Source organism: Microcaecilia unicolor, chromosome 4 (genome assembly GCF_901765095.1).
Source record: "Microcaecilia unicolor chromosome 4, aMicUni1.1, whole genome shotgun sequence".
In the NCBI taxonomy this organism is placed as follows: Eukaryota; Metazoa; Chordata; class Amphibia; order Gymnophiona; family Siphonopidae; genus Microcaecilia; species Microcaecilia unicolor.
The window spans coordinates 369,769,810-369,794,904 of record NC_044034.1 but is presented as its reverse complement, the minus strand read 5'-3'; the positions used below and the strand labels follow the sequence as shown (position 1 = coordinate 369,794,904).

General features: G+C 49.7%; 1 protein-coding gene across 1 annotated transcript in view; it reads right to left on the bottom strand.

Moving 5' to 3' along the window:
* Window positions 1–25,095, bottom strand: part of DMD (dystrophin) — a 2,615,032-nt gene that overhangs the window by 1,669,487 nt on the left and 920,450 nt on the right. The window contains exons 10-11 of the mRNA XM_030202363.1: window positions 20,173–20,358; window positions 17,903–18,084 (exon numbers count right to left, since the gene is read on the bottom strand). Coding sequence (XP_030058223.1) covers window positions 17,903–18,084; window positions 20,173–20,358 — 368 coding nt within the window. The remainder of the gene's footprint in view (window positions 1–17,902; window positions 18,085–20,172; window positions 20,359–25,095) is intronic.

Below are 25,095 nucleotides of genomic sequence, written 5' to 3'. Positions count from 1 at the left end.
CAACATGCCTCCGCCTGATCCGGCTTCACCCTGCGTGTTCCAGTCCGCCAGATCCGGCTTCTCCCTGCGTGCTCCAGTCCGCCTGATCCGGCTTCTTCCTGCCTGCTCCAGTCTGCCTGATCCAGCTTCTTCCTGCTTGCTCCAGTCCGCCTGATGCAGCTTCTTCCTGCCTGCTCCAGTCCGCCTCATCCAGCTTCTTCCTGCTTGCTCCAGTCTGCCTGATGCAGCTTCCTCCTGCCTGCTCCAGTCCGCCTGGTACAGCCTCTTCCTGCCTGCTCCAGTCCGCCTGATCCAGCTTCTTCCTGCTTTCTCCAGTCCGCCTGATGCAGCTTCCTCCTGCCTGCTCCAGTCCGCCTGGTACAGCTTCTTCCTGCCTGCTCCAGTCCGCCTGGTACAGCTTCTTCCTGCCTGCTCCAGTCCGCCTGATCCAGCTTCTTCCTGCTTGCTCCAGTCCGCCTGATGCAGCTTCCTCCTGCCTGCTCCAGTCCACCTGGTACAGCTTCTTACTGCCTGCTCCAGTCCGCCTGATCCAGCTTCTTCCTGCCTGCTCCAGTCCGCCTGCTCCAGCATCTCCCTGATTACTCCAGTTCGCCTGATCCAGCTTCTTCCTGTTTGCTCCAGTCCACCTGATCTAGCTTCCTGCTTGCTCGTTCCAGTTCACCTGATCCAGCTTGTTCCAGTCCGCCCGATCCTGCTCTCCCTGCTTGCTCCAGTCCATCTGCCTCAACCTGTTCCAGTCTACTTGATCCAGCGTGTTCCAGCCTGCCTGCTCCAGCTACTCCCTTACTCCAGGCCCTCTGCTCCAGCCAGCTTACTCCAGTCTGCCTGATACAACCTGTTCCAGTCCGTCTGCTTCAGCTTGTCCCAGCCTGTTCCAGTCTGTCTGCATCAGCTTGTCCTAGTCCGCCAGCTCCTGCTTCAAACCACTCCAGCCTGCCACTCAACCTGCCTACTAGCCAATCACTGACTGACCACCAATCACCTGACTGACTACCACCCACCCTGAAACCTGCCTGCCTCCCAGCCCATCTTCCTACCAGCTCATCACTCTCCTGCCCGACTGCTTACCCTCACCTGCCTGTCTCCCAGCCCACCTACCTTCCCTTTTAACACCTCAGTCACTACCCATGGCCCCCATTCACATCCTATTCCTTGCCCTGTCCCTCCCTAATCTTTTCCCCCTCTCACCGCTGTCTTCCACACAATCTCACTACCCATCCCTGTCCTCTTCCGCCCTCCCCACTACTGCAATACCCTACCTACCCCTGTCCCCCACCACCTCACCATCCCTACTGTCTTCCTCCTCCTTCCTAGCTCTCAACCTTCAACACCTCCTTCCTGCCATGAACCCTTCCCCTTTCCTCCTAAGCGCATCCCGTCTTCGTCGCCTTCGTCGCCCTTCCTCACCCACCCTTCTCCGCACTCTCTTGCTCCTTCTCCTGCTATCCGTGGGTGACATCAATCCCAACCCAGGTCCCCCACCCCTGTCCTCGTCCTCATCTCATCTATGCAAACGTTCCCGCGATATCTCCAATCTCATCCCTATTCCCCTCCTCCCCCCCTCCCCCCTCCCCTTCTCGTGCGCCCTGTGGAACGCCCACTCAATCTGCAACAAACTTTCCTTCACCCACGATCTCTTCATCTCCCATTCCCTTCATCTGCTCGCCCTAACTGAAACCTGGCTCACCCCGGACAACTCTCCAATCGCAGCCCTATGCCACGGAGGTTATCTTTTCTCCCATTCACCCCGCCCAGTCGGCCGCGGTGGCGGCGTCGGACTACTACTTTCGCCCTCCTGCAGCTTCCAACCTCTCCACCTACCTCAGTCTCACAGCTTCTCATCCTTTGAAGTTCACTCCATCCATCTATTCCATCCACTGCCACTCAGAGTTGCAGTCATTTACCGCCCCCCCCTGATAAATCCCTCCCATCCTTCCTTACCGACTTCGATGCCTGGCTCTCCGTCTTTCTTGAGCCCTCATCCCCATCCCTCATTCTCGGTGACTTCAACATCCACACTGATAACCCTTCCGATTCATATGTTTCTCAGTTCCTCACTCTTACCTCCTCCTTCAACCTCCAACTGAGCCCCACCACCCCTACTCACAAATCTGGCCACTGTCTTGATCTCGTCCTCTCTTCTACTTGCTCACCCTCCACTTTCTGCGTTTCACCTCTTCCTCTCTCCGACCACCACCTTATCACATTCACACTTCAGCACCCTCCCCCTCAATCTCGCCCAACACTAACTACTACGTCCAGAAATCTCCAGGCTGTTGACCCCTCCACCTTATCCTCTACTATCTCTGTTCTCCCTTCCATCTTGTCCTCCAAATCTGTTGACAAAGCTGTCTCCACTTACAATGCCACTCTCTCCTCTGCTCTAGACACCCTTGCACCGTCCACCTCCCGGCCCACAAGGCGTACCAATCCCCAGCCCTGGCTGACCCCTTGCACCCAATACCTTCGCTCCTGCGCCCGTTCGGCTGAACGCCTCTGGAGGAAATCTTGCACCCTTACTGACTTCATTCACTTCAAATTCATGCTATCCTCCTTCCAATCCTGCCTATTCCTCGCTAAGCAGGACTATTACATCCAGTTGACTAATTCCCTCAGCTCTAACCCTCGTCGTCTCTTCGCCACCCTCAACTCCCTCCTCAAAGTGCCCTCTGCTCCCCCCCCCCCCCTTCACTCTCTCCTCAATCTCTGGCCCACTACTTCCGTGACAAGGTCCAGAAGATTAACCTCGAATTCACCACTAATCCTTCTCCTCCTCTTCAGCCTATACTGTATCTCACTCTCTCATCCAACCTACCCAGGCCTCCTTCTCCTCCTTTCCTGCTATCACCGAAGAGGAAACCGCCCATCTCCTCTCCTCCTCGAAAGCCACCACCTGTTCCTCTGACCCCATCCCCACTAACCTACTTAACACCATCACTCCTACCATCACCCCCACCATCTGTCATATCCTCAACCTCTCTCTCTCCACTGCAACTGTCCCGGACACCTTCAAGCATGCTGTGGTCACTCCACTCCTCAAAAAACCATCACTTGACCCTACCTGTCCCTCCAACTACCGCCCCATTTCCCTCCTACCCTTCCTCTCCAAGATACTTGAACGCGCCGTTCACAGCCGCTGCATTGATTTTCTCTCCTCTCATGCCATCCTCGATCCGCTTCAATCCGGCTTTCGCCCCCTACACTCAACAGAAACGGCACTATCTAAAGTCTGCAATGACCTATTCCTCGCCAAATCCAAAGGTCACTACTCCATCCTCATCCTCCTCGACCTTTCCGCCGCTTTTGACACTGTCAATCACAACCTACTTCTTGACACACTGTCCTCCCTTGGGTTCCAGGGCTCTGTCCTCTCCTGGTTCTCCTCTTATCTTTCCCATCGTACCTTCAGAATACACTCTCATGGTTCGTCCTCCTCCCCTATCCCGCTCTCTGTTGGAGTTCCTCAGGGATCTGTCCTTGGGCCCCTTCTTTTTTCAATCTACACCTCTTCCTTAGGCTCCCTGATCTCTTCTCATGGTTTCCACTATCATCTTTATGCTGACGACACCCAGCTTTATCTCTCCACACCAGAAATCACTGCGGATACCCAGGCCAAAGTCTCGGCCTGCTTATCCGACATTGCTGCCTGGATGTCCAACCGCCACCTGAAACTGAATATGTCTAAGACTGAACTTATTGTTTTCCCACCCAAACCCACTTCCCCTCTCCCTTCACTCTCTATCTCAGTTGATAACACCCTCATCGTTCCCGTCTCATCTGCCCGCAACCTCGGTGTCATCTTCGACTCCTCCCTCTCCCTTTTCTGCGCATATCCAGCAGATAGCCAAGACCTGTCGCTTCTTCCTCTATAACATTAGCAAAATTCGCCCCTTCCTCTCCGAGCACACTACCCGAACTCTCATCCACTCTCTCATTACCTCTTGCCTTGACTACTGCAACCTACTCCTGACCGGCCTCCCACGTAGCCATCTATCCCTCCTTCAGTCCATCCAGAACTCTGCCGCACGTCTTATCTTCCGCCTTAACCGATATACTCATATCACCCCTCTCCTCAAGTCACTCCACTGGCTCCCAATCAGATACCGCATACAGTTCAAGCTTCTCTTACTCACCTACAAATGCACTCGATCTGCGGCCCCTACTTACCTCTCTATCCTCATCTCCCCTTACGTCCCTACCCGTAACCTCCGCTCTCAAGACAAATCCCTCCTTTCAGTACCCTTCTCCACCACCTCCAACTCCAGGCTCCGCCCCTTCTGTCTCGCCTCACCCCATGCCTGGAACAAACTCCCTGAGCCCATACGCCGTGCCCCCTCCCTACCCATCTTCAAATCAATGCTCAAAGCCCACCTCTTCAATGTCGCCTTCGGCACCTAATCACTACACCTCTTCTCAGGAAATCTTAACTACCCCAACTTGACATTTCGTCCTTTAGATTGTAAGCTCTTCCGAGCAGGGACCGTCCTTAATTGTTAATTTGTACAGCGCTGCGTAACCCTAGTAGCGCTCTAGAAATGTTAAGTAGTAGTAGTAGCATTGCCTAGTTATGTGCCGCTGAAAATCTGGGTATGACACGTTTAACACAACTCTTACCCGGTGAAGTAGAACTAAATATTGGGCCTTCGGTGTTTTAAATGGTTTGTCGTTGAGTCAATGATAAAATTACTGATGTCAAAATTCAATCTATGACCTTTCAAAGAGAAATATGTACACAAAATCAATTTTTCAAAGGTACTTATACACGTGTCACAACACTGCAAGTATAAGTAAGTACCTTAAAAATAAAAATTGCCAGCATGTTGGGGGTAACTGAGGCCCTGATGCATGAAAGTAACATTAAAGAACTGAAAACATTAAGGTCAAAGGTAGAAGCTACCGATTTTGAAAAACTGATGGATGCTCAAAAGAAATCGCATGCAAATGAGCCGCGTGGTAATCCAAAGGTCGATGCATGAAAGTCCGGCTAACCTGTTGAAATCCACGGTATCGAGATTGTAAACACATGCGCACAATAGCTGTTCGCTAAAGGCACGGCAAGCGCTGCAGTTGTATTCATGTCTAAAAAGATCGCATCATAGACGTGCATCCTAGGCACACGAAATATACGTCACGCATAAGCATAACCTTGTTATAGAATTGGCGCAGATCTCTAGGCGCGCTATATAGAATCTGGGAGTTAATGGCTTAAGTACCCACTGTGCCCACGGGCTGCCCACAGAAGAGTTGGCTTTTAGTTTAGCAGTCTGTGCTGATATTCAGCGGTATGAAATGAATATGAGCAGATAGCTCCGAACAAGTGATTTAACCAACCAAAAGCTGTTTCTACCTTATTTAACCACATGAATATCTATCCCAAATCTTCTAGCGGGGGTCTTTTATTTATTTATTATTTATTACATGTGAATCCCACATTTTCCCACCTATGTGTAGGCTCAATGTGGCTTACATAGTACCGGAGAGGCTTTTGCAGACTCCGGTGTGAACAAATACAATGTGATGTTGTGGTAAGATAAAGTGGGAAATGGACCAATGATTTCAGGACATAGAGACTGAGATGAAATTCACGAAGCAAACTTTATTGTAGACTCGACACAGTGTTTTGGCCACAGATAAAGTTCATGTGGCACAGACACATTAGAGAATCGTCTAACGGAAGAGTTGGGTTTCGTCCATTACGTTCTTTAGTTTTGTTGTGTTGCAGAGATCAGGCATTTATGTTGGATATGTAGGGTATGCCTTTTTAAACAGGTTAGTTTTTAGTTTTTTTCCGGAAGTTTAGGTGGTCGTTCGTAGTTTTCAAGGCTTTTGGTAATGCGTTCCACAGTTGTGTGCTTTTGTAGGAAAAACTGGACGCGTAAGTTGATTTGTATTTGAGTCCTTTGCAGCTTGGGTAGTGCAGATTTAGGTACGTTCATGTTGATTCAGATGTTTCTAGTTGGTAGGTCGATCAAGTCTGTCATGTATTACAAAAGCACACTAGTGCTTTTAACGCATGCTAAAATTAAGCACATGCTAAACATTAGAGTCACCCATATATGTCTATGGGTGTTGCTAGCGTTTAGCGCGCGCTAATGATTACCGCACCCTAAAACCGCTAGCATGCCTTTATAAAAAGAGACTCTAGCATTCTATAAGTTATGGGGCCTATTCATGCTCTGCATGTTTGTTTGCCTGCCTGTAAACAGGGCCGCCGAGAGACTGAGCTGGGCCCAGGGTAGGGTCGCTGCTGCAGGCCCCCTCCATGACCGCTGCTGCTGCCCCTCCTGGACTGCTGCATAGCCAGACTATAAAAATGGGGGGCAGAGCTCAAAGTGGGGAGGCACATTTTGCCCCACCTCCTAACCCCCCCACCGCAACTTTACATACCTTGGCTAGCGGGGGTCCCCAATCCCCGCCTGCAGAAGCCGTCCTCCACCACATTGCCTGCCCTGCAGCTGCGTTTCCCCTCACATAGTGTTATGACCCGGTAGTGGTGAGCCCCTGTGCCCCGACTGAGCACGGCAGAGATGGAGTGACACCGCACTCGGTCAGGCAGCCAGACAACCCCAAGCTTCACCTGGGAAGCGACCACCGTTCACCGAGAGTTAAGCCCCCAGCTGCAGGCGGCCACCAGGACTTCAGGAACCGGCGGGGTTGCACAGCCGCTGACCAGGAAAGCAGGAAACAGACACTGTCCAGAACCAGTACTCCAACAGGCCAAGAAATAGTCAAAATCAGTCCAGAGTCAAGGCAGGCAGCAAACAAGCAAAATCCGAAATAATTAGCCAAGGTCTGGTACACAGGGAAAAACAGGAACAGAAGGCGGTCGGTGAACAGCACTCCGACAGCAACTCCTCGGAACAAAAGAGGACGAAGCAATGAAGGCCTGGAGGCAGTGCTTTAAATAGTGAGAAAATCTGAGCAAACCACACTCAGGTGAAATCAACATGGCTGCCCCCATAGGAGATCCTCCCAAGACCAAATATGGAGTTCCTTCCTGATCTCGTTTACACAAGATGGCCTCCCCCTCCTGAGCTAGCCAAGATGGCCACTGCCTGCGCTCTAAACCGGATGACGGCTGCCAGACTTGGGAAACTGAAACCGACCCATCCTGGAGAAACATCAAAAAGCCGGCTAGCACTGCCGGACCGCACCTCGCCGGTGAATCAGACGCGCAGGCCTGGAATCAGGTGAGGAACGTAACAGTATCCCCCCCTGACGCCTCCCCCGTCTCCCTGGTCCGAGTCGATTAGGATGGAGGGAATGGTACTCACGGACCAGGTCTGGAGCATGGACGTTGGTTGCTGGCTCCCAGGAGTTGTCTTCGGGTCCAAAGTGTTTCCAGGACAACAGGTAGAACAACCTCCCTCCACGTAGCTTCGAGTCCAGAATCCGGTCCACCTCGTACTCGGGGTCTGGATCACTCTCTGGCACGACCACCCTCTTAGGTTCCGGATGCCACTTGGACCTGCGGAAAGGTTTCAAGAGAGACACGTGGAAGGCATTGTGTACTCTGAGTTGACCGGGCAGGTGCAGCCGATAAGTCACCGCGCCTATCCTGGAGCGCACCGCAAACGGCCCAATGAAGCGAGGGGCAAACTTGAGTGATGGGAGCCGCAGCTTCAGGTACCGGGTGCTTAGCCAAACCTTCTCTCCTGGCTGGAACGTGGGAGCCGCCTGCCTCTTGCGGTCGTACGTCTCCTTGGCCTTGACCGCTGCCCGGCGCAGCTGCTCCTGAACCTTCTTCCATGCTTCCTGAAGAGTTCGGACCGTGGACTGAACTTGAGGTGGAACCTCAGCGGGGGAAATTGGTGGAGGTAGACGAGGATGACGCCCATAGATGGTGCTGAAGGGTGTAGTCCGGGAGGCTGAATGCAGACTGTTGTTGTAAGCGAACTCCGCCCAGGGTAGCAGGGTGGACCAATCATCTTGGCGCTGATTTGAGTAGGCTCGGAGGAACGCCTTCACGGTTTGGTTGACCCGTTCCACCATCCCGTTAGTCTGCGGATGGTACGCTGAGGAAAAGAGAGTGGTTACCCCAAAAGCTGAACAAAGCGCTCTCCAAAAGCGGGAGGTGAACTGAGAGCCCCGGTCACTGATGATCCTTTGGGGTAATCCATGGAGCCTGAAGATGTGGGTGATGAAGCTGGCGGCAAGGCTGGCTGCAGTGGGCAAGGTCTTCATTGGAACAAAGTGAGCCATCTTGGAAAACCGGTCTATCACCACCCAGATGACGGTGTTGCCCTGGGAGGCCGGCAGATCAGTGATAAAATCCATGGACAGGTCCTCCCAGGGCTGCTGTGGTACCGGCATGGGCTGCATCAAGCCCCACTGCCTCTGATGGGAACTCTTAGTTCGGGCGCATACTGGACAGGTGGTCACATACTGCCGCACATCCTGCGCCATCCGCGGCCACCAGTACGACCGAGAGATCAGATGGAGGGTCTTGTGGAACCCGAAGTGTCCGGCGAATTCAGAAGCGTGCCCCCAGCGCAGCACCTTCCTCCGGAGACCCACTGGTACTGCCCTCTGGCAAGCGGCACTCGCCCCGGATATGGAAGGAATGCAGGCCGGATTCAACATGGGATATGGCTCTTCCTGGTCCCCGGGAGCCTCGAAACTGCGGGACAAGGCATCCGCCTGGACGTTCTTCTCCCCTGGTCTAAAAATCAGGCGGAAGTCGAAGCGTGCAAAAAACAGAGACCACCGGGCCTGACGAGGATTCAGTCTGGTAGCATTTTGGAGGTATAAGAGGTTCTTGTGGTCGGTGATCACCGTCACCGGATGCGCTGCTCCCTCCAGCAGGTACCGCCATTCCTCAAAAGCCAACTTGAGCGCCAGAAGCTCCCGATCTCCCACTGTATAGTTTCGTTCCGCGGGGGTGAACTTACGGGAGAAGAAGAAGCAGGGATGCTTCTTCCCGGCAGCAGATGTCTGGGAGAGCACGGCCCCTACTCCCAAGGCTGAGGCGTCTACTTCCACCAGGAAAGGCTGGGTAGGATCCGGACTGCGGAGGACTGGTGCAGAAAGAAACGCTTTCTTCAAGGTGGTAAATGCAGCAACCGCCTCTGGCGTCCAGTTCTTGACATCGGCGCCCTTCCTAGTGAGGGCCGTTAAGGGAGCCGTGATGAGGGAGTAGTCCTTGATAAACTGTCGGTAGTAGTTGGCGAACCCCAGGAACCTCTGCAAGGCCCGCAGGCACTGGGGAGCCGGCCAGTCGCGGATTGCAGTCAATTTCCCAGGATCCATTTGTAATCCGGTGGAGGACACAATATACCCCAGGAATGGAAGACTCTGCTGGTGAAACGAGCATTTCTCCAATTTGGCATATAAGCGGTGCTCCCGGAGCCGCTGGAGCACAATGCGGACATCGGACACATGCTGGTGCAGTGAAGCAGAGAAAATCAGGATGTCATCCAGATACACTATGACAGAAGTGTACAGTAGATCTTGAAAAATGTAATTCACGAAATTCTGGAACACCGCAGGGGCATTGCAGAGTCCAAAGGGCATAACCCGGTATTCGAAATGCCCCTCGTGAGTGTTAAAAGCCGTCTTCCACTCATCCCCTTCACGGATCCGCACCAGATTGTAAGCCCCACGCAAATCCAGTTTGGTGAAAATCCGGGCTCCTTGAAGGCGGTCAAACAACTCCGGAATGAGTGGAAGCGGATACCGGTTCTTAATGGTGATCTTGTTCAGGCCCCGATAATCTATGCAGGGGCGAAGGGACCCGTCCTTCTTGGACACAAAGAAGAACCCGGCCCCTGCAGGAGAAGTGGAGGACCGGATAAACCCCTTGATGAGATTCTCCCGAATGTATTCTCTCATAACACGGGACTCCTCCCGAGATAATGTATAAAGACGCCCCCGAGGTGGCTCAGCACCTGGCAGAAGATCTATAGCACAGTCAAACGACCGGTGTGGGGGTAAAGTATCCGCTGCCCGGGCGCTGAACACATCCTGGAAGTCCTGATAGTCATGGGGTAACCCAGATAACCCCTTCTGCGGGGTTGGCAGTGACACAGAGCAGAGTGGTATAGGGGTCTTGACTCGCAGGAGACAGTGCTCAAAACATCGAGAACCCCACTGCCTAATCTCACCAGTAGTCCAGTCGATTACAGGCGTGTGCAGCCGCAGCCAGGGGAGTCCCAGAATCACTGGATGGATGGCTCGGGGGAGCACCAGAAACTGGATCTTCTCCTGATGCAATGCCCCCACCTGAAGATGGATGGCTGTGGTAACCTGAGAAATAGTCCGGGGAAGGCTGTCCCCCTGGATGGAGGTGACCCGGAGCACCGGCTGACAGGGTAGCGTGGGACTTCCCAGCTGGGACAAGAACTCTGCGTCAATGAAGTTCCCTCCGGCCCCGGAGTCCAACAAGGCTCTAGTCTGAACCCGACGCTCCCCGTCTTGGAGCAGAACAGGAACTGAGAGCAAATTGTCTGGAAGGGAGGCCAACCGGCCCAGAGCCACTCCCTTCATGGGGCTCGGGCCGGAGCGTTTCCCGACCCCTTAGGCTTGTTTGGGCAATTGCCTGAGAAATGGCCGGCCTCCCCACAATACAAGCACAGACGGTTTCGGAGTCGATGATTTCTTTCTTCCTTGGACAGGCGATGTCGGCCCATTACCATGGGTTCATCCTGGGTTCCTTCCGAACCTTCCTCATGGAAACCACGTGCCTCTGGATGAGGAGACGGACCTCCGGATTTCTGCCGCGGCCGTGACATTCCTCTCTCCTGGGCTCGCTCCTGGTACCGGATGTCAATCCTAGTGCAGAGAGCAATAAGGTCGTCCAAAGTGGCCGGAATCCCTCGGCCGGCCAGCTCATCCTTGACTCGCCCGTCCAGTCCTTGCCAGAAGATGGCCGTTAAGGCCTCCTGGTTCCACCGGAGCTCCGCGGCCAGCGTGCGGAACCGGATGGCGTACGCCCCGACCGACCCGGAGCCCTGCTGAATCCGCAGCAGTGCTCCCGAGGCAGAAGATGGTCGGCCAGGTACGTCGAACACCATCCTGAAATGCCGCAAGAACTCCTCCAGGTTGGTCAGTATCGGGCTCCGCCGTTCCCACAGCGGAGATGCCCAAGCCAGAGCGGCACCAGACAACAGAGAAATGATGAAAGTCACTTTAATTTGATCGGAAGAAAAAGCATCCGGCTGTAACTCAAACAAGATCTGACATTGGTTAAGGAACCCCCTGCAGGCTGCTGGGGTTCCATCAAAGCGCGGTGGCTCCGGGAGACGCAGACATGTGGTGGAAGCCTCCGCTCTAGATCCTGGAGGACCCGCAGCGGCCTGCTGCTGGGCCCCTAGAAGTTGATTGCTGACGTTCTGCAGTATACTGGACACTCGGGCTATTTGCGCCTGCTGCAGCTGTACCGCCTGAGCCAGCTTAGGAAGCTCGGAACCATCTGGCGAGCTCATGGCTTCGTCCTACTGTTATGACCCGGTAGTGGTGAGCCCCTGTGCCCCGACTGAGCACGGCAGAGATGGAGTGACACCGCACTCGGTCAGGCAGCCAGACAACCCCAAGCTTCACCTGGGAAGCGACCACCGTTCACCGAGAGTTAAGCCCCCAGCTGCAGGCGGCCACCAGGACTTCAGGAACCGGCGGGGTTGCACAGCCGCTGACCAGGAAAGCAGGAAACAGACACTGTCCAGAACCAGTACTCCAACAGGCCAAGAAATAGTCAAAATCAGTCCAGAGTCAAGGCAGGCAGCAAACAAGCAAAATCCGAAATAATTAGCCAAGGTCTGGTACACAGGGAAAAACAGGAACAGAAGGCGGTCGGTGAACAGCACTCCGACAGCAACTCCTCGGAACAAAAGAGGACGAAGCAATGAAGGCCTGGAGGCAGTGCTTTAAATAGTGAGAAAATCTGAGCAAACCACACTCAGGTGAAATCAACATGGCTGCCCCCATAGGAGATCCTCCCAAGACCAAATATGGAGTTCCTTCCTGATCTCGTTTACACAAGATGGCCGCCCCCTCCTGAGCTAGCCAAGATGGCCACTGCCTGCGCTCTAAACCGGATGACGGCTGCCAGACTTGGGAAACTGAAACCGACCCATCCTGGAGAAACATCAAAAAGCCGGCTAGCACTGCCGGACCGCACCTCGCCGGTGAATCAGACGCGCAGGCCTGGAATCAGGTGAGGAACGTAACACATAGGGTTAACATATGTTTGGTTTTACCCGGAAATGTCCTCTTTTTGAGGACATGGCCGGGTAACCAGGCGGGTTTTGCTAGCCTGCCCGTTTGTGTGGATTTCCGGACAACCAGGAGGCTGGCTGGTCTAGTGGTGTCCTATCCTCCACTCCCTCTTACCTTACAATACTGCCCTGGTTGTCTAGTGAACAGAGCAGGAAAGAACCCCTTCTTTCCTGCCCCCACTGCCTGCATATTGTTCCTTGCTGACGGTCCCGGCGCCAATTCAAAATGGCCGCCGAGAGTTGAAGGCTTGCAAGGCTGCGTCAACTCTCGGCAGCCATTTTGAATTGGCGCCGGGACTGGAGTCAGCAAGGAACAGTATGCAGGCGTTCTGGGCAGGAAAGAGGGGGCTCTTTCCTGCCACAAAGAGGTCACTAGACCACCAGGGCAGTATAGTAAGGTAAGGGGAGGGGAGAATAGGACACCCTTAGGGGTATGTGATGGGGGGGCAAACAGGGGGTTTGTGAAAGGGTCAGGCGGTATGTGACAGGGGGTGGGGATGGGGCGTGGCATGGGTGGAACTGGGTGTGGTGGGGCGGGGCATTTGTCCTCTTTTTGGGGGGAGCAAATATGGTAACCCTACCCTCATGTTGCAGAAAAGCAGCCACAGGGCAGGCAATGCAACGGAGAACAACGCTGGAGGAAGGGTTCTGCTGGCGGAGCCAAACCAGAGGCCCCGAACCCTGGGTCTGCTCCTCCTCAGCCTCTAAGGTGGGCCCGACGCCACATTTGTCTCTCTTCAGCTCCTGTTGGGACGTGATTTTTGTTTTATGGTGAATGTACCAGTTTTTGAAGTCTTTGTAGATAAGCTGCACCAGTTTGAAGTTCCATAAAAAGAAAAGAGCTGCTGGTTTTTTTTTTTAAGCCCAGTTGATTCTGAAGCCTTTTCCTCACAAGTTTTTAAAATAGGTTACCACAGTGGAGTAATTTTTGTAATGTGCATGCATCATCTCTGACCGCCCATGTTAAAAGTGGACAGGTCAGGGGCAGTACAAGGGAAGCAGTGAGGAAATATAAGGCAGAGATGTAACGTAGGCCCAGGAAGGAGTCCTACAGGGGGGTAAGGAGTTGGAAGACTCCATGGACAGGGGGTTTCTTTGAGGGGATTTCTCTAGGGGGGGTCACAGGGAGGGGTCCCTCTTTGGAGGCATTTCTAGTTGGGGATCCTTTGGGGGACAAGGGTGGGCACCTTATGTTCTGGCCTCTTTAAAAAATGCTTCCTGGGAACGCAGGGCCGCCGAGAGACTTAACCGGGCCCTAGACACGGCCGCAGTCCCCTCCCCCAGATCACGACCTCCCCCTCACAATCGTCTCCGCTGCCCACCCCCCAGAGCTGCCCAATTGAAATACTTTGTTGGCTGGCAGGGATCCTGAGGCCCCTCCAGCAGAAGACGTCTTCGTCTAGCGCTGACTGCCTGCCCCTGCTTTTCCTCTGATGGCACGCTTGGTTTCAAAACCGAGCATGCGTGCCTGAAAGGAAAAGCAGCTGCTCAGCTGGGCTGAAGAGCAGTGCTGGAGGTGCTCCTCCAGGTCCTCCCCAACCTCCAAGGGGGGGGCCTGGCTGAGGCGCCGGATTTTTCTCTCTTCTGCTCCTGTCGGGACGCGATCACTCGGGTCCCTTCAGGAGCAGGAGAGAGAGAGAGACCCCAGCACCGGGCCCCCCTTGGAGGCCCGGGCCTGGGGAATTTCCCCCCCCCCCCTGCTCCCCTCTCGGCAGCCCTGTGGGAGCATCAGAGTACATGTTAGCGGCCAATGCTTCCAGGCTTTAGAATAACGTAACTTGCCAGGATAATTATGAGTTGCATTATTCTTATGATACTGCAGATTAGCGACACCCGTGGTAAACCAGGGTGTGATAAAAGGCCAAAATTTACCTAAATCCCTATTTTAGAAACCCAGGATACACACATCCAAACTCTCAGACATGCACACGGCAGGGGAGTGTGGTCTGACAGGACTAGAAAATAAACATGTATTCCCCATTTTCAGAAGTCCAACAAGATCGACGTCGAGATTTACACTCACTGCCCAGGATGTCTGGGTTTATAGAAAAGTTGTGACTACTGAGCAGAGGGTCCTCTGCAGGGATTAGGGGAAGTCGCTCCTTAGTCTCCCGGTGATTGACGTCCCCCCAGAAGCGAAGCTGGTAAGGAATGCCGAGCTCTGTGACAGCTGCGGGGGAACTAAACGTTTATGTTTGTAAAATGACTGACATTAATATTCAGGTTTCGCTACATAAATTTTTATGCTGCTGTTTCATAACATAAGAATATATGTTCCCTATTGATTTGTTAATATTTTGGACATTTATGATTCTAAAATGGATGAAGTAGCTGGCCTCATAAACATCCATTTCACCATGTAGAGTATATTAAAACCGGCTCTCAATCAGCAATACTAGTGGAACTTGAGATATTTTTTTATTTATTTTTGTTACATTTGTACCCTGCGCTTTCCCACTCATGGCAGGCTCAATGCGACTTACATGGGGCAATGGAGGGTTAAGTGACTTGCCCAGAGTTACAAGGAGCTGCCTGTGCCTGAAGTGGGAATCAAACCCAGTTCCCCAGGACCAAAGTCCACCACCCTAACCACTAGGCCACTCCTCCACTGTTGCTACTATTGGAGATTCTACATGGAATGTTGCTATTCCACTAGCAACATTCCATGTAGAAGTCGGCCCTTGCAGATCACCAATGTGGCCGCGCAGGCTTCTGCTTCTGTGAGTCTGACATCCTAGATATACGTGCAGGACGTCAGACTCACAGAAACAGAAGCCTGCGCAGCCTTCTACATGGAATGTTGCTAGTGGAATAGCAACATTCCTTGTAGAATCTCCAATAGTATCTATTTTATTTTTGTTACATTTGTACCCCGCGCTTTCCCACTCATGGCAGGCTCAATGCGGCTTACATGGGGCAATGGAGGGTTAAGTGACTTGCCCAGAGTCACAAGGAGCTGCCTGTGCCTGAAGTGGGAATTGAACTCAGTTCCCCAGGACCAAAGTCCACCACCCTAACCACTAGGCCACTACTCCACACCAGACTTGGATGTCAAAAACTCACCTCTATACTCCCAGCATTAAACATAAAGTCAAAGGGGCGTATTTTGACCACTTTTACCAGGTTCTACAATCAGTATTTGTGAGCAGAAGAATTTACCCAGTATGGTTACACATTTTTGAGACAGTAAACTGGTCAGAAATCTGGTTACCGTCAGGCTGTTTAAAATGCACAGTATTAATGTGCGTGGCTTTTCCGTGCCAAAGGAACCTCTTTAAGATGTACAGACAAGGGCCGGTATTCAGATCGTGGGATTGAGCTGGGCTGCCTTCTGCGGTCGGTCCTGAGCCTGGATATTGACTTGGCTGGTTCATACTTTATATGTAAACCCGAGTTTGATTTGTCCTTGCCATTCTCAGGGCCAGGGGCGTAGCCAGACAACAGATTTTGGGTGGCCCTAGGCAAGAAGTGGGTGGGCACCATGTGCTCTCCCCCACCAGCACCAAAAAAATATTTCAGCTGGCGAGAAAACGCTTCTTTCCATCTTGGCTTACCATCAGGGGGAAGTCTTCAGCTGATAGAGCTTGGGATCTCCACCAGCTACCATTAAATGTGTGCTACTGTTGGGTGGGCCTGAACCCTAAGTGGGTGGGCCCTGGCCCACCCAGGCCCACCTGTGGCTACGCCATTGCTCAGGGCACAGACCGTAGAAGTTTGCCTAGCACTGGTTTTGCTTCCCAATTACCAGTGTTGCGGAGATTGGGTGGCATCACTGGAAATTGGGAAGCGAAACCAGTGCTGGGCAGACTTCTACGGTTTGTGCCCCGAGAATGGCAAGGACAAATCAAACTTGGGTATAAAGTGTCACATACCATGTAAAATGAGTTTATCTTATTGGGCAGACTGGATGGACCGTTCAGGTCTTTACCTGCCATCATTTACTATGTTACTCTTTGGAGTTCTACATAGAATGTTGCTACTAATTGGGATTCCAGAATCTTGTAACACTTTAGGATTCCAGAAGCTTCAGAACTTTTAGTACAAGAACAGTGCTGGGCAGACTTCTACGGTCTGTGCCCTGAGAATGCCAAGGACAAATCAAACTCTGGTATACATATATAGTGTATCACATACCATGTAAAATGAGTTTATATTGTTGGGAAGCCTGAATGAACCGTTCAGATCTTTATCTGCTATCATTAAGTATGTTACTATCAGGCTCATTTTCGAAAGAGGACGTCCATCTTTCGACATAAAACGGAAGATGGACATCCTTCTCACAGAGGCGACCAAATCGGTATAATCGAAACCCGATTTTGGATGTCTCCAACTGCACTCCGTCGCAAGGTGTGTCAGAGGCGTAGCGAAGGCGGGACTTGAGGGTGCCTAACACTTGAACATCTTTGAGCCATAATCAAAAAAAGCAAGGATGTCCCTGACGAACACTTGGACGTTTTCACCCGGACCTGTTTTTTTTTACGAACAAGGCACAAAAAGATGCCCGAAATGACCAGATGACTACCGGAGGGAATCGGGAATGACCTCTCAATACTCCCCCAGTGGTCACTATCCCCCTCCCACCCTCAAAAAACATCTTTAAAATTACTCTATGCCAGCCTCAGATGCCATACTCAGGTCCATGACAGAGCATGCAGGTCCCTGGAGCAGTTTTAGTGGGTACTGCAGTGCACTTCAGACAGGCGGACCCCCTACCTGTTACATTTGTGGAGGAAACAGCGAGCTCTCCAAAACCCAACACAAACCCACTTTACCCATATATAGGTGCACCCTTCTCCTGTAAGGGCTATGGTAGTGGTGTCCAGTTGTTGGTAGTGGGCTTTGGGGGGCTCAGCACACAAGGTAAGGGAGCTATGTTCCTGGGAGCAATTTATGAAGTCCTCTGCAGTGCCCCCTAGGGTGCGCGGTTGGTGTCCTGGCATGTCAGGGGGACCAGTGCACTACAAATGCTGGCTCATCCCACGTCCAAGCGGCTTGCATTTGGACGTTTTTGGCATGGACATCTTTGGTTTGGAAAATCGCCAAAAGTCAGAAACGTCCAAAAGCAAGGACGTCCAAATTTAAGGATTTGGACGTCTCTGACAGTATTTTCGAAATGAAAGATGGATGCCCATCTTGTTTTGAAAATACGGTTTTCCCCGCAACCCTGGATTTCGCCATTTTGCAAAGACGTCCAAATCGCAACTTGGACGTTTCTTTCGAAAATGCCCCTCTACGTTACTATGGATATTCATTGCTGGGATGTTTCCAGTGACCGGCTTTGCATATCCAGTTTATTTTTCATCAGTTTCAACTTAACCAGCCAAGTCAATATTCAGTGCTGGCTGGTTAAGTTGAAACCTGCAATTTTGGCCACCAAACTTAGCTGGCGATGTGCTGGTTATTAATAGATAGCCGGCTATATTACGTGATATAGCCAATTTAACCTCTAACTGGGAATATTCAGCGGAGGTAGATAGCCAGTTAAGCACCATTTAACTGGTCAGGAGTCGGTCCTTGTCGGTTAAATAACACTCAATAACGGATGGACAGAGCGGTGAATTTGACCATAAAGAACGACTCATTCGAAATTGTTGTCCAAGATCCGTCTTCCCCGATGCCACCATAGGTGAACGAATGAATGCGCACAGATGTCCTGTCCCCTCCCACACTCTCCCAAGTAAATCACTTACCCGCTTTGTCTCTCCATGCTGGCTACCCTGAGACTTTCCCACCGAGAACTGAGCAGATTCATTTGTTCTTGAATTTCATTTTCCTCGTCATCTGAAAGTTTCCCAAATGTTAGCAGCTGACTTCCCACGTGCAACACATTACCAACATGTCCCTGATGAGCTGTTAATTCCATCATAAATCCCTATTATGAACAGAAAAAAACACCCAGTCTGAACAGGGAGTACTGCAAAAGAAACAGCTTTAATATCAGCTAAAATCTCACTTTGTATACTTATAGAATATAAACGTTATTTTAATTGTAGAGCTGCAGAACTATGATCAAGCATTTCAGCTACTTTTATTTTTCAGTTTTTATCCAAGTGGTTCCCAAACCTGGTCCTGGAGGCACCCCAGCCAGTCAGGTTTTCGTGATATCCACAACGAATATTCATGAGAGAAATTTACATGCACTGTCTCCACTGCTTTTCGAGATACCCACAACGAATATTCATGAGAGAAATTTGCATGCACTGTCTCCACTGCTTTTCGAGATACCCACAACGAATATTCATGAGAGAGATTTGCATGCACTGCCTCCACTGCTTTTTGGGGATATCCACAATGAATATTCATGAGAGAGATTTGCATGCACTGCCTCCACTGCTTTTTTGGGATACCCACAATGAATATTCATGAGAGAGATTTGCATGCACTGCCTCCACTGCTTTTTTGGGATACCCACAATGAATATTCATGAGTGATATTTGCATGCACTACCTCCACTGCATTTTGAGATATCCACATTGAATATTCATGAGAGAAATTTGCATGCACTATCTCCACTGCTTTTCGAGATACCCACAACGAATATTCATGAGAGAAATTTGCATGCACTGTCTCCACTGCTTTTCGAGATACCCACAATGAATATTCATGAGAGAGATTTGCATGCACTGCCTCCACTGCTTTTTGGGGATATCCACAATGAATATTCATGAGAAAGATTTGCATACACTGCCTCCACTGCTTTTTTGGGATACCCACAATGAATATTCATGAGAGAGATTTGCATGCACTGCCTCCACTGCTTTTTTGGGATACCCACAATGAATATTCATGAGTGATATTTGCATGCACTACCTCCACTGCATTTTGAGATATCCACATTGAATATTCATGAGTGATATTTGCATGCACTACCTCCGCTGCTATTTGTGATATCCACAATGAATATTCATGACCGATATTTGCATGCACTACCTCCACTGCTTTTTGGGATACCCACAATGAATATTCATGAGCGATATTTACATGCACTGTCTCCACTGCTTTTCGTGATATCCACAATGAATATTCATGAGCGATATTTGCATGCACTGTCTCCACTGCTTTTCAGGATATCCACAATGAATATTCATGAGAGATATTTGCATGTACTGCCTCCACTGTATGCAAATCTCTCTCATGAATATTCATTGTGGGTATCCTGAAAACCTGACTGGCCGGGGTGCCTCCAGGACCAAATCTGGGAACCACTGGTTTATCCATTAACTAAGGGGCCTTTTAAATAAGCTGTTTTAGGTGCTAACGTGCTCAGGCATTCTGTGGTAACTGACAAATCTACACGCTAACCCCCTAATTCCGCATAAGGGTAACAGGCTTCAGCTAACAGGGATCAACGCTAAAGCATGGACTGTAGGGTAAGGTAGGTTTAAATAGATTTGACTTCTGATGTCTGCTGCCTCAGACCTCAGCTCAATCCCTAACAGGCCAATCAGAAGCGAGTCCCAGTCATTCCCCTGCCAGTCTAGCAGAATCATAATAACAGGACTGCAGTCTTGAGAAGGTAAGCAGTGACTAAATTCAGGCGACTTCTAGACTGGAAGACTCTTCCATATTGCATAAACGCTTGCTATGACACCAGTGATCTAATTCCAGGGACAGATAAGAAATCAAGCTGCCCTTTTCTATACTGCAAAACAGTTCCCATCACATTTTTATTGCATGCAATTGTATACAACCCATTATGTGCAAGAATAGTCAGCGGTTTCACAGCAACTTCATCCGAAAACAACTTTTCTCAGAATCAGGTTGAGAAAGAGTGAAAGAGTTCTTTAAGAGTGTTGCGTTAAACACTCCTAAAGGAATAGCTCCTTCCAGAATTTACAGCTTTTCCTCCTCACAGAATCTACAAACATAATGGAAGTCTTAGGCAGGCTTTATCGTCATAACTGGAGGATCAGCTTCGCAAGGAAAAAGAACGCAGAGATATGTTATTTAGCTTACGTACCTCGTGAGCGTGGAACTGCTCCTTCACCTCCTCCACGTCAAAGGAAATGTCTTTTTGTGCTCGTAAGCTATCTTCAGCTAAGAGAAGCCATGAGAGGACTTCCTCTAGTGAATTTTGGTAACCGTCCAGATCTAAGCCAGCTTCCATCGGGGAAACACCAAACAGTCTGCCTTCTGGGATTTCAAACTGTTGCTGAATGGGCAAGCGAGAGAGAGGGTACACAGTTGAAACATGCTCAGACCTTTCTGTCATCAATACAATTTTATCCAACGGGCAACAGGGGAAGATGCTCAGGGCCCAGTGCTGTAAGGGGCCAAGCACAATGCAAGCGAGCCTTCTCCGGAGTAGCCCCCACACTCTGGAATGCATTCCCTGAAAGGCTCCGCTTAACACAAGACTACCTCTACTTCAGGAAGCAGGTGAAAGCTTGGCTCTTCAACCAAGCCTTTAATGGAAGAAGTAACTAACTTGTTTGTGTACTCTCACACACAAGGATTGACTCGGGCTGCACATACTACTACTACTATTTACTACTATTTAGCATTTCTATAGAGCTACAAGGCATACACAGCGCTGCACAAACATAGAAGAAAGACAGTCCCTGCTCAAAGAGCTTACAATCTAATAGACAAAAAATAAATAAAGTAAGCAAATCAAATCAATTAATGTGAACGGGAAGGAAGAGAGGAGGGTAGGTGGAGGCGAGTGGTTACAAGTGGTTACGAGTCAAAAGCAATGTTAAAGAGGTGGGCTTTCAGTCTGGATTTAAAGGTGGCCAAGGATGGGGCAAGACGTAGGGGCTCAGGAAGTTTATTCCAGGCGTAGGGTGCAGCGAGACAGAAGGCGCGAAGTCTGGAGTTGGCAGTAGTGGAGAAGGGAACAGATAAGAAGGATTTATCCATGGAGCGGAGTGCACGGGAAGGGGTGTAGGGAAGGACGAGTGTGGAGAGATACTGGGGAGCAGCAGAGTGAGTACATTTATAGGTTAGTAGAAGAAGTTTGAACAGGATGTGAAAACGGATAGGGAGCCAGTGAAGGGTCTTGAGGAGAGGGGTAGTATGAGTAAAGCGACCCTGGCGGAAGATGAGACGGGCAGCAGAGTTTTGAACCGACTGGAGAGGGGAGAGGTAACTAAGTGGGAGGCCAGCAAGAAGCAGATTGCAGTAGTCTAAACGAGAGGTGACAAGGGTGTGGATGAGGGTTTTGGTAGAGTGCTCGGAAAGAAAGGGGCGGATTTTACGGATGTTGTACAGAAAGAAACGACAGGTCTTGGCAATCTGCTGGATACGAGCAGAGAAGGAGAGAGAAGAGTCAAAGATGACCTCAAGGTTTTGAGCTGAGGAGACATACTGCAGTGGGACATGTTTATCCACTCCTACCCTAGCTGAGATAATATTTATAACAATTAGAGAAATCCACAAAATGAAAAATGACTCTGTTTATAGGGAAAAAGGCCTCAAAGAGCTTTGAGATCAACAACTAATCTCACAGAGCTAAAACAGACACAATGGTCCTCTCATCATCATAGGCCAAAAAACCCTATAGTGTCACAGATCTGAAAAATCTTATTCTGTGGTCAAAAAATACATCAAAAGAATAATATTTTAAGTGATGGTATGTCAGTTCTTAGTGTGTAGATGACTACTGGAGCAAAATCCGATATCCAATATACACAATTACACTTAACTTTGTTAAGTGGTGCTTGTAGGGTTTTTTGGCCTACGATGATGAGAGGACCATTGTGTCTGTTTTAGCTCTGTGAGATTAGTTGTTGATCTCAGAGCTCTTTGAGGCCTTTTTCCCTATAAACAGAGTCATTTTTCATTTTGTGGATTTCTCTGATTGTTCTAGATTTTGTTGTGTCTTCCACACCACTTGTGTAGTTCTATAGTTGATTCTGAGGTAATATTTAACCATCTCTCTGAACTCATGTGCAACTTTCTTTAAATGTCACCTTACTTTCTAACTCTCCTTACTCTCTTACCTATTATGCTTGTCCTCTTTCACGTGCAAAAACTGTCATTTGTTCATGCCATTTGGTATACACATGTAAGCAGTGATTTTACAACAGGTGATGTTTAACCGTGTATGTCCATGGGATGCTCAGATATAAGAAGGGTGTGTTCCGAGTATAGTTCGATGTATTTTGCGATGGTAATACAGGTATATTCCAATAAGGGGCACTTTTTCAAAGGCGCATAAGGGCCTACGGGTGTTCAGCATGCACCAAATCGACATTACTGCCCACTACTAGGTAACCCTGGGCAGTAATTCTGAAATTGGACCATGGCGAAAACACGTGGTGGAAAATTTTTTTTTTTAATTTTCTATCACGTGGCACTTACCCAGCGGTAAACAGCAGTGGGCATGTGTTGCATGCCTACTGCCCGGGTAGCGTGTGAGACCTTACCGCTAAGTCAGTGGGTGGCGGTAAGGTCTCAGGCGAAAAATGGACACGCGCTGGTTTTTATTTTGCCGCACGTCCATTTTCTGGTCCCTTAAAAAAGGACCTTTTTTTCTAGAACGCGATAAAAACTAGCCCAGCGAACGTCCACCTAGTCTCCCTGATACAAAATGATCTGGCTTAGGTTCAGTCAGCGGCTCCTCCTTGTAAGACAAACGGCTTGAAGGCAATTGATAAGGAACAACTGAATGCAAGAATGTAAATGCAGCTTCTCAACTCAGTGTCTGGGGAACACCCAGCCAGTAGGGTTTTCAGGGTATCTATAATGAATATGTACGAGACAGATTTGCATGCACTGCCTCCTTGGATATCCTGAAAACCCAATTGGATGGATGTGTCATGTGTACTGGGTTAAGAAAGGGAACTGGGACTTGATATACCGCCTTTCGGAGGTTTTTGCAACTACATTCAAAGTGGTTTACATATATTCAAGTACTTATTTTGTGCCAGGGGCAATGGAGGGTTAAGTGACTTAACCAGAGTCACAAGCAGCTGCGGTGGGACTTGAACCCAGTTCCCCAGGATCAAAATCCACTGCACTAACCACTAGGCTATTCCTCCACTAGCAACATTCCATGTAGAAGCCTGCCCTTGCAGATCAGCAACGCGGATGCGCAGGCTTCTGTTTCTGTGAGTCTGACGTCCTGCACGTAACGTCAGACTCACAGAAACAGAAGCCTGCGCCACAGTGTTGCTGATCTGCAAGGGCAGGCTTCTACATGGAATGTTGCTAGTGGAATAGCAACATTAACATTCCATGTAGAATCTCAAATAGAGAAAGGGAACTGGGACTTGATATACTGCCTTTCTGGGGTTTTTGCAACTACATTCAAAGTGGTTTACATATATTCAGGTAATTATTTTGTACCAGGGGCAATGGAGGGTTAAGTGACTTGCCCAGAGTCACAAGGAGCTGCAGTGGGAATCAAACCCAGTTCCCCAGGATCAAAGTCCACTGCACTAACCACTAGGCTCCTCCTCCACTCATTCCACCAATAAGAGCCAACCTCATCAGTGATGTCACAATGGCTTGATTGCCCGATACTTGGCTCACTTCTGATATTGTGATGTCATAAGGGAAATGGGACTTGATATACCGCCTTTCTGAGGTTTTTGCAACTACATTCAAAGCGGTTTACATATATTCAAGTACTTATTTTGTACCAGGGGCAATGGAGGGTTAAGTGACTTGCCCAGAGTCACAAGGAGCTGCAGTGGGAATCCAACTCAGTTCCCCAGGATCAAAGTCCACTGCACTAACCACTAGGCTACTCCTAGAAATGACTGTGAAAAACATTTAAAAAATGATAAAAGCTTATAAAATCCCCAAAATGAAACTGAAGACAAAAAGCCTCTACACAACCTTTACATCTGATTTCTTCAGAAATCCACAAGGATCAAAAACAAAGCATTAGTCCACAACTTTTCCAATGTGTTCTGCATGCTTTAGGAAATGGACCAGAAGGAATTTTAGAGTGCAATGGAAGAGGGAGACAGAATCAGTAATGACAGATGAGAGAAAGTATCTGCTTGAACTTGAGAAGGGCAGGAAAATAACCTGCTGTGTCCTGTAACAAGGCAGGAGACTAGGGCTCAAAGGAGATTTCCCACAGAACATTATAACATAGCCCTGTAATCACCCTAGGGGGTGGGGCTGTTTGGAAATGAATTCTGTTTTAGAAACCAGGTCCTCTTTGTTAAGTTTTTAATATGGTGCTGAGATAGTGAGAACTGAAAAGCTGATGTTAAGTGCAGCCAGCCAGCACCTGGGGTAACAAGACACTTTCCCACTACTTCAGTACTACTGCAGCACTCAATCCTTGGCCATGGGATACAGTAAAGTGCTTCGATGTAAAACATAAGACTGCTATTTTTGCAGAGTAGCTTCATTTTGCGACTCTTAAAGATTCCTTTTACGAAACCAGAACTCTGTACCAATGATTTTATGGTGAGAATACTAAAGCGAAACTTTAAGACAATCCAGGAACATAAGACCTTTGAAGTCAGAATGATTAAATATTTTGACACCCACCGGACAGGACTTAACAAAGATCTGGGTTTTCTAGCCCATTATAAACCATAAAATTCTACTGCTTTGTCATCCACCCGACTCTCCCTGTCTCTCACCTAAGTCACCCCACCCTCATCCTTTGAGACTGTCACTGGAATGCTTTGATGTTTCACTTATATATACTGTTATTGATCAACATTTGCTTATTTCTGATCTGACAAAGAAGGGCTACCTTCGAAAGCTAATCACAAACAGATGATCAAAAGCAAACGCCGGCGCTAGAGGCTGTTAGCGCCATCCTAGCGCCGGCGTTTGCTACCGCCCCATGATCAGAGCCCTCGAGCGCGTGAAACAATGCGCTCGAGTGCTCTTAGCGCAAGTAGCATGCTGGCAGGCCCCCATTCCCCCCTATAGCAAACCTGCCAGCGAGGGCAGTTGAGGACGTCCA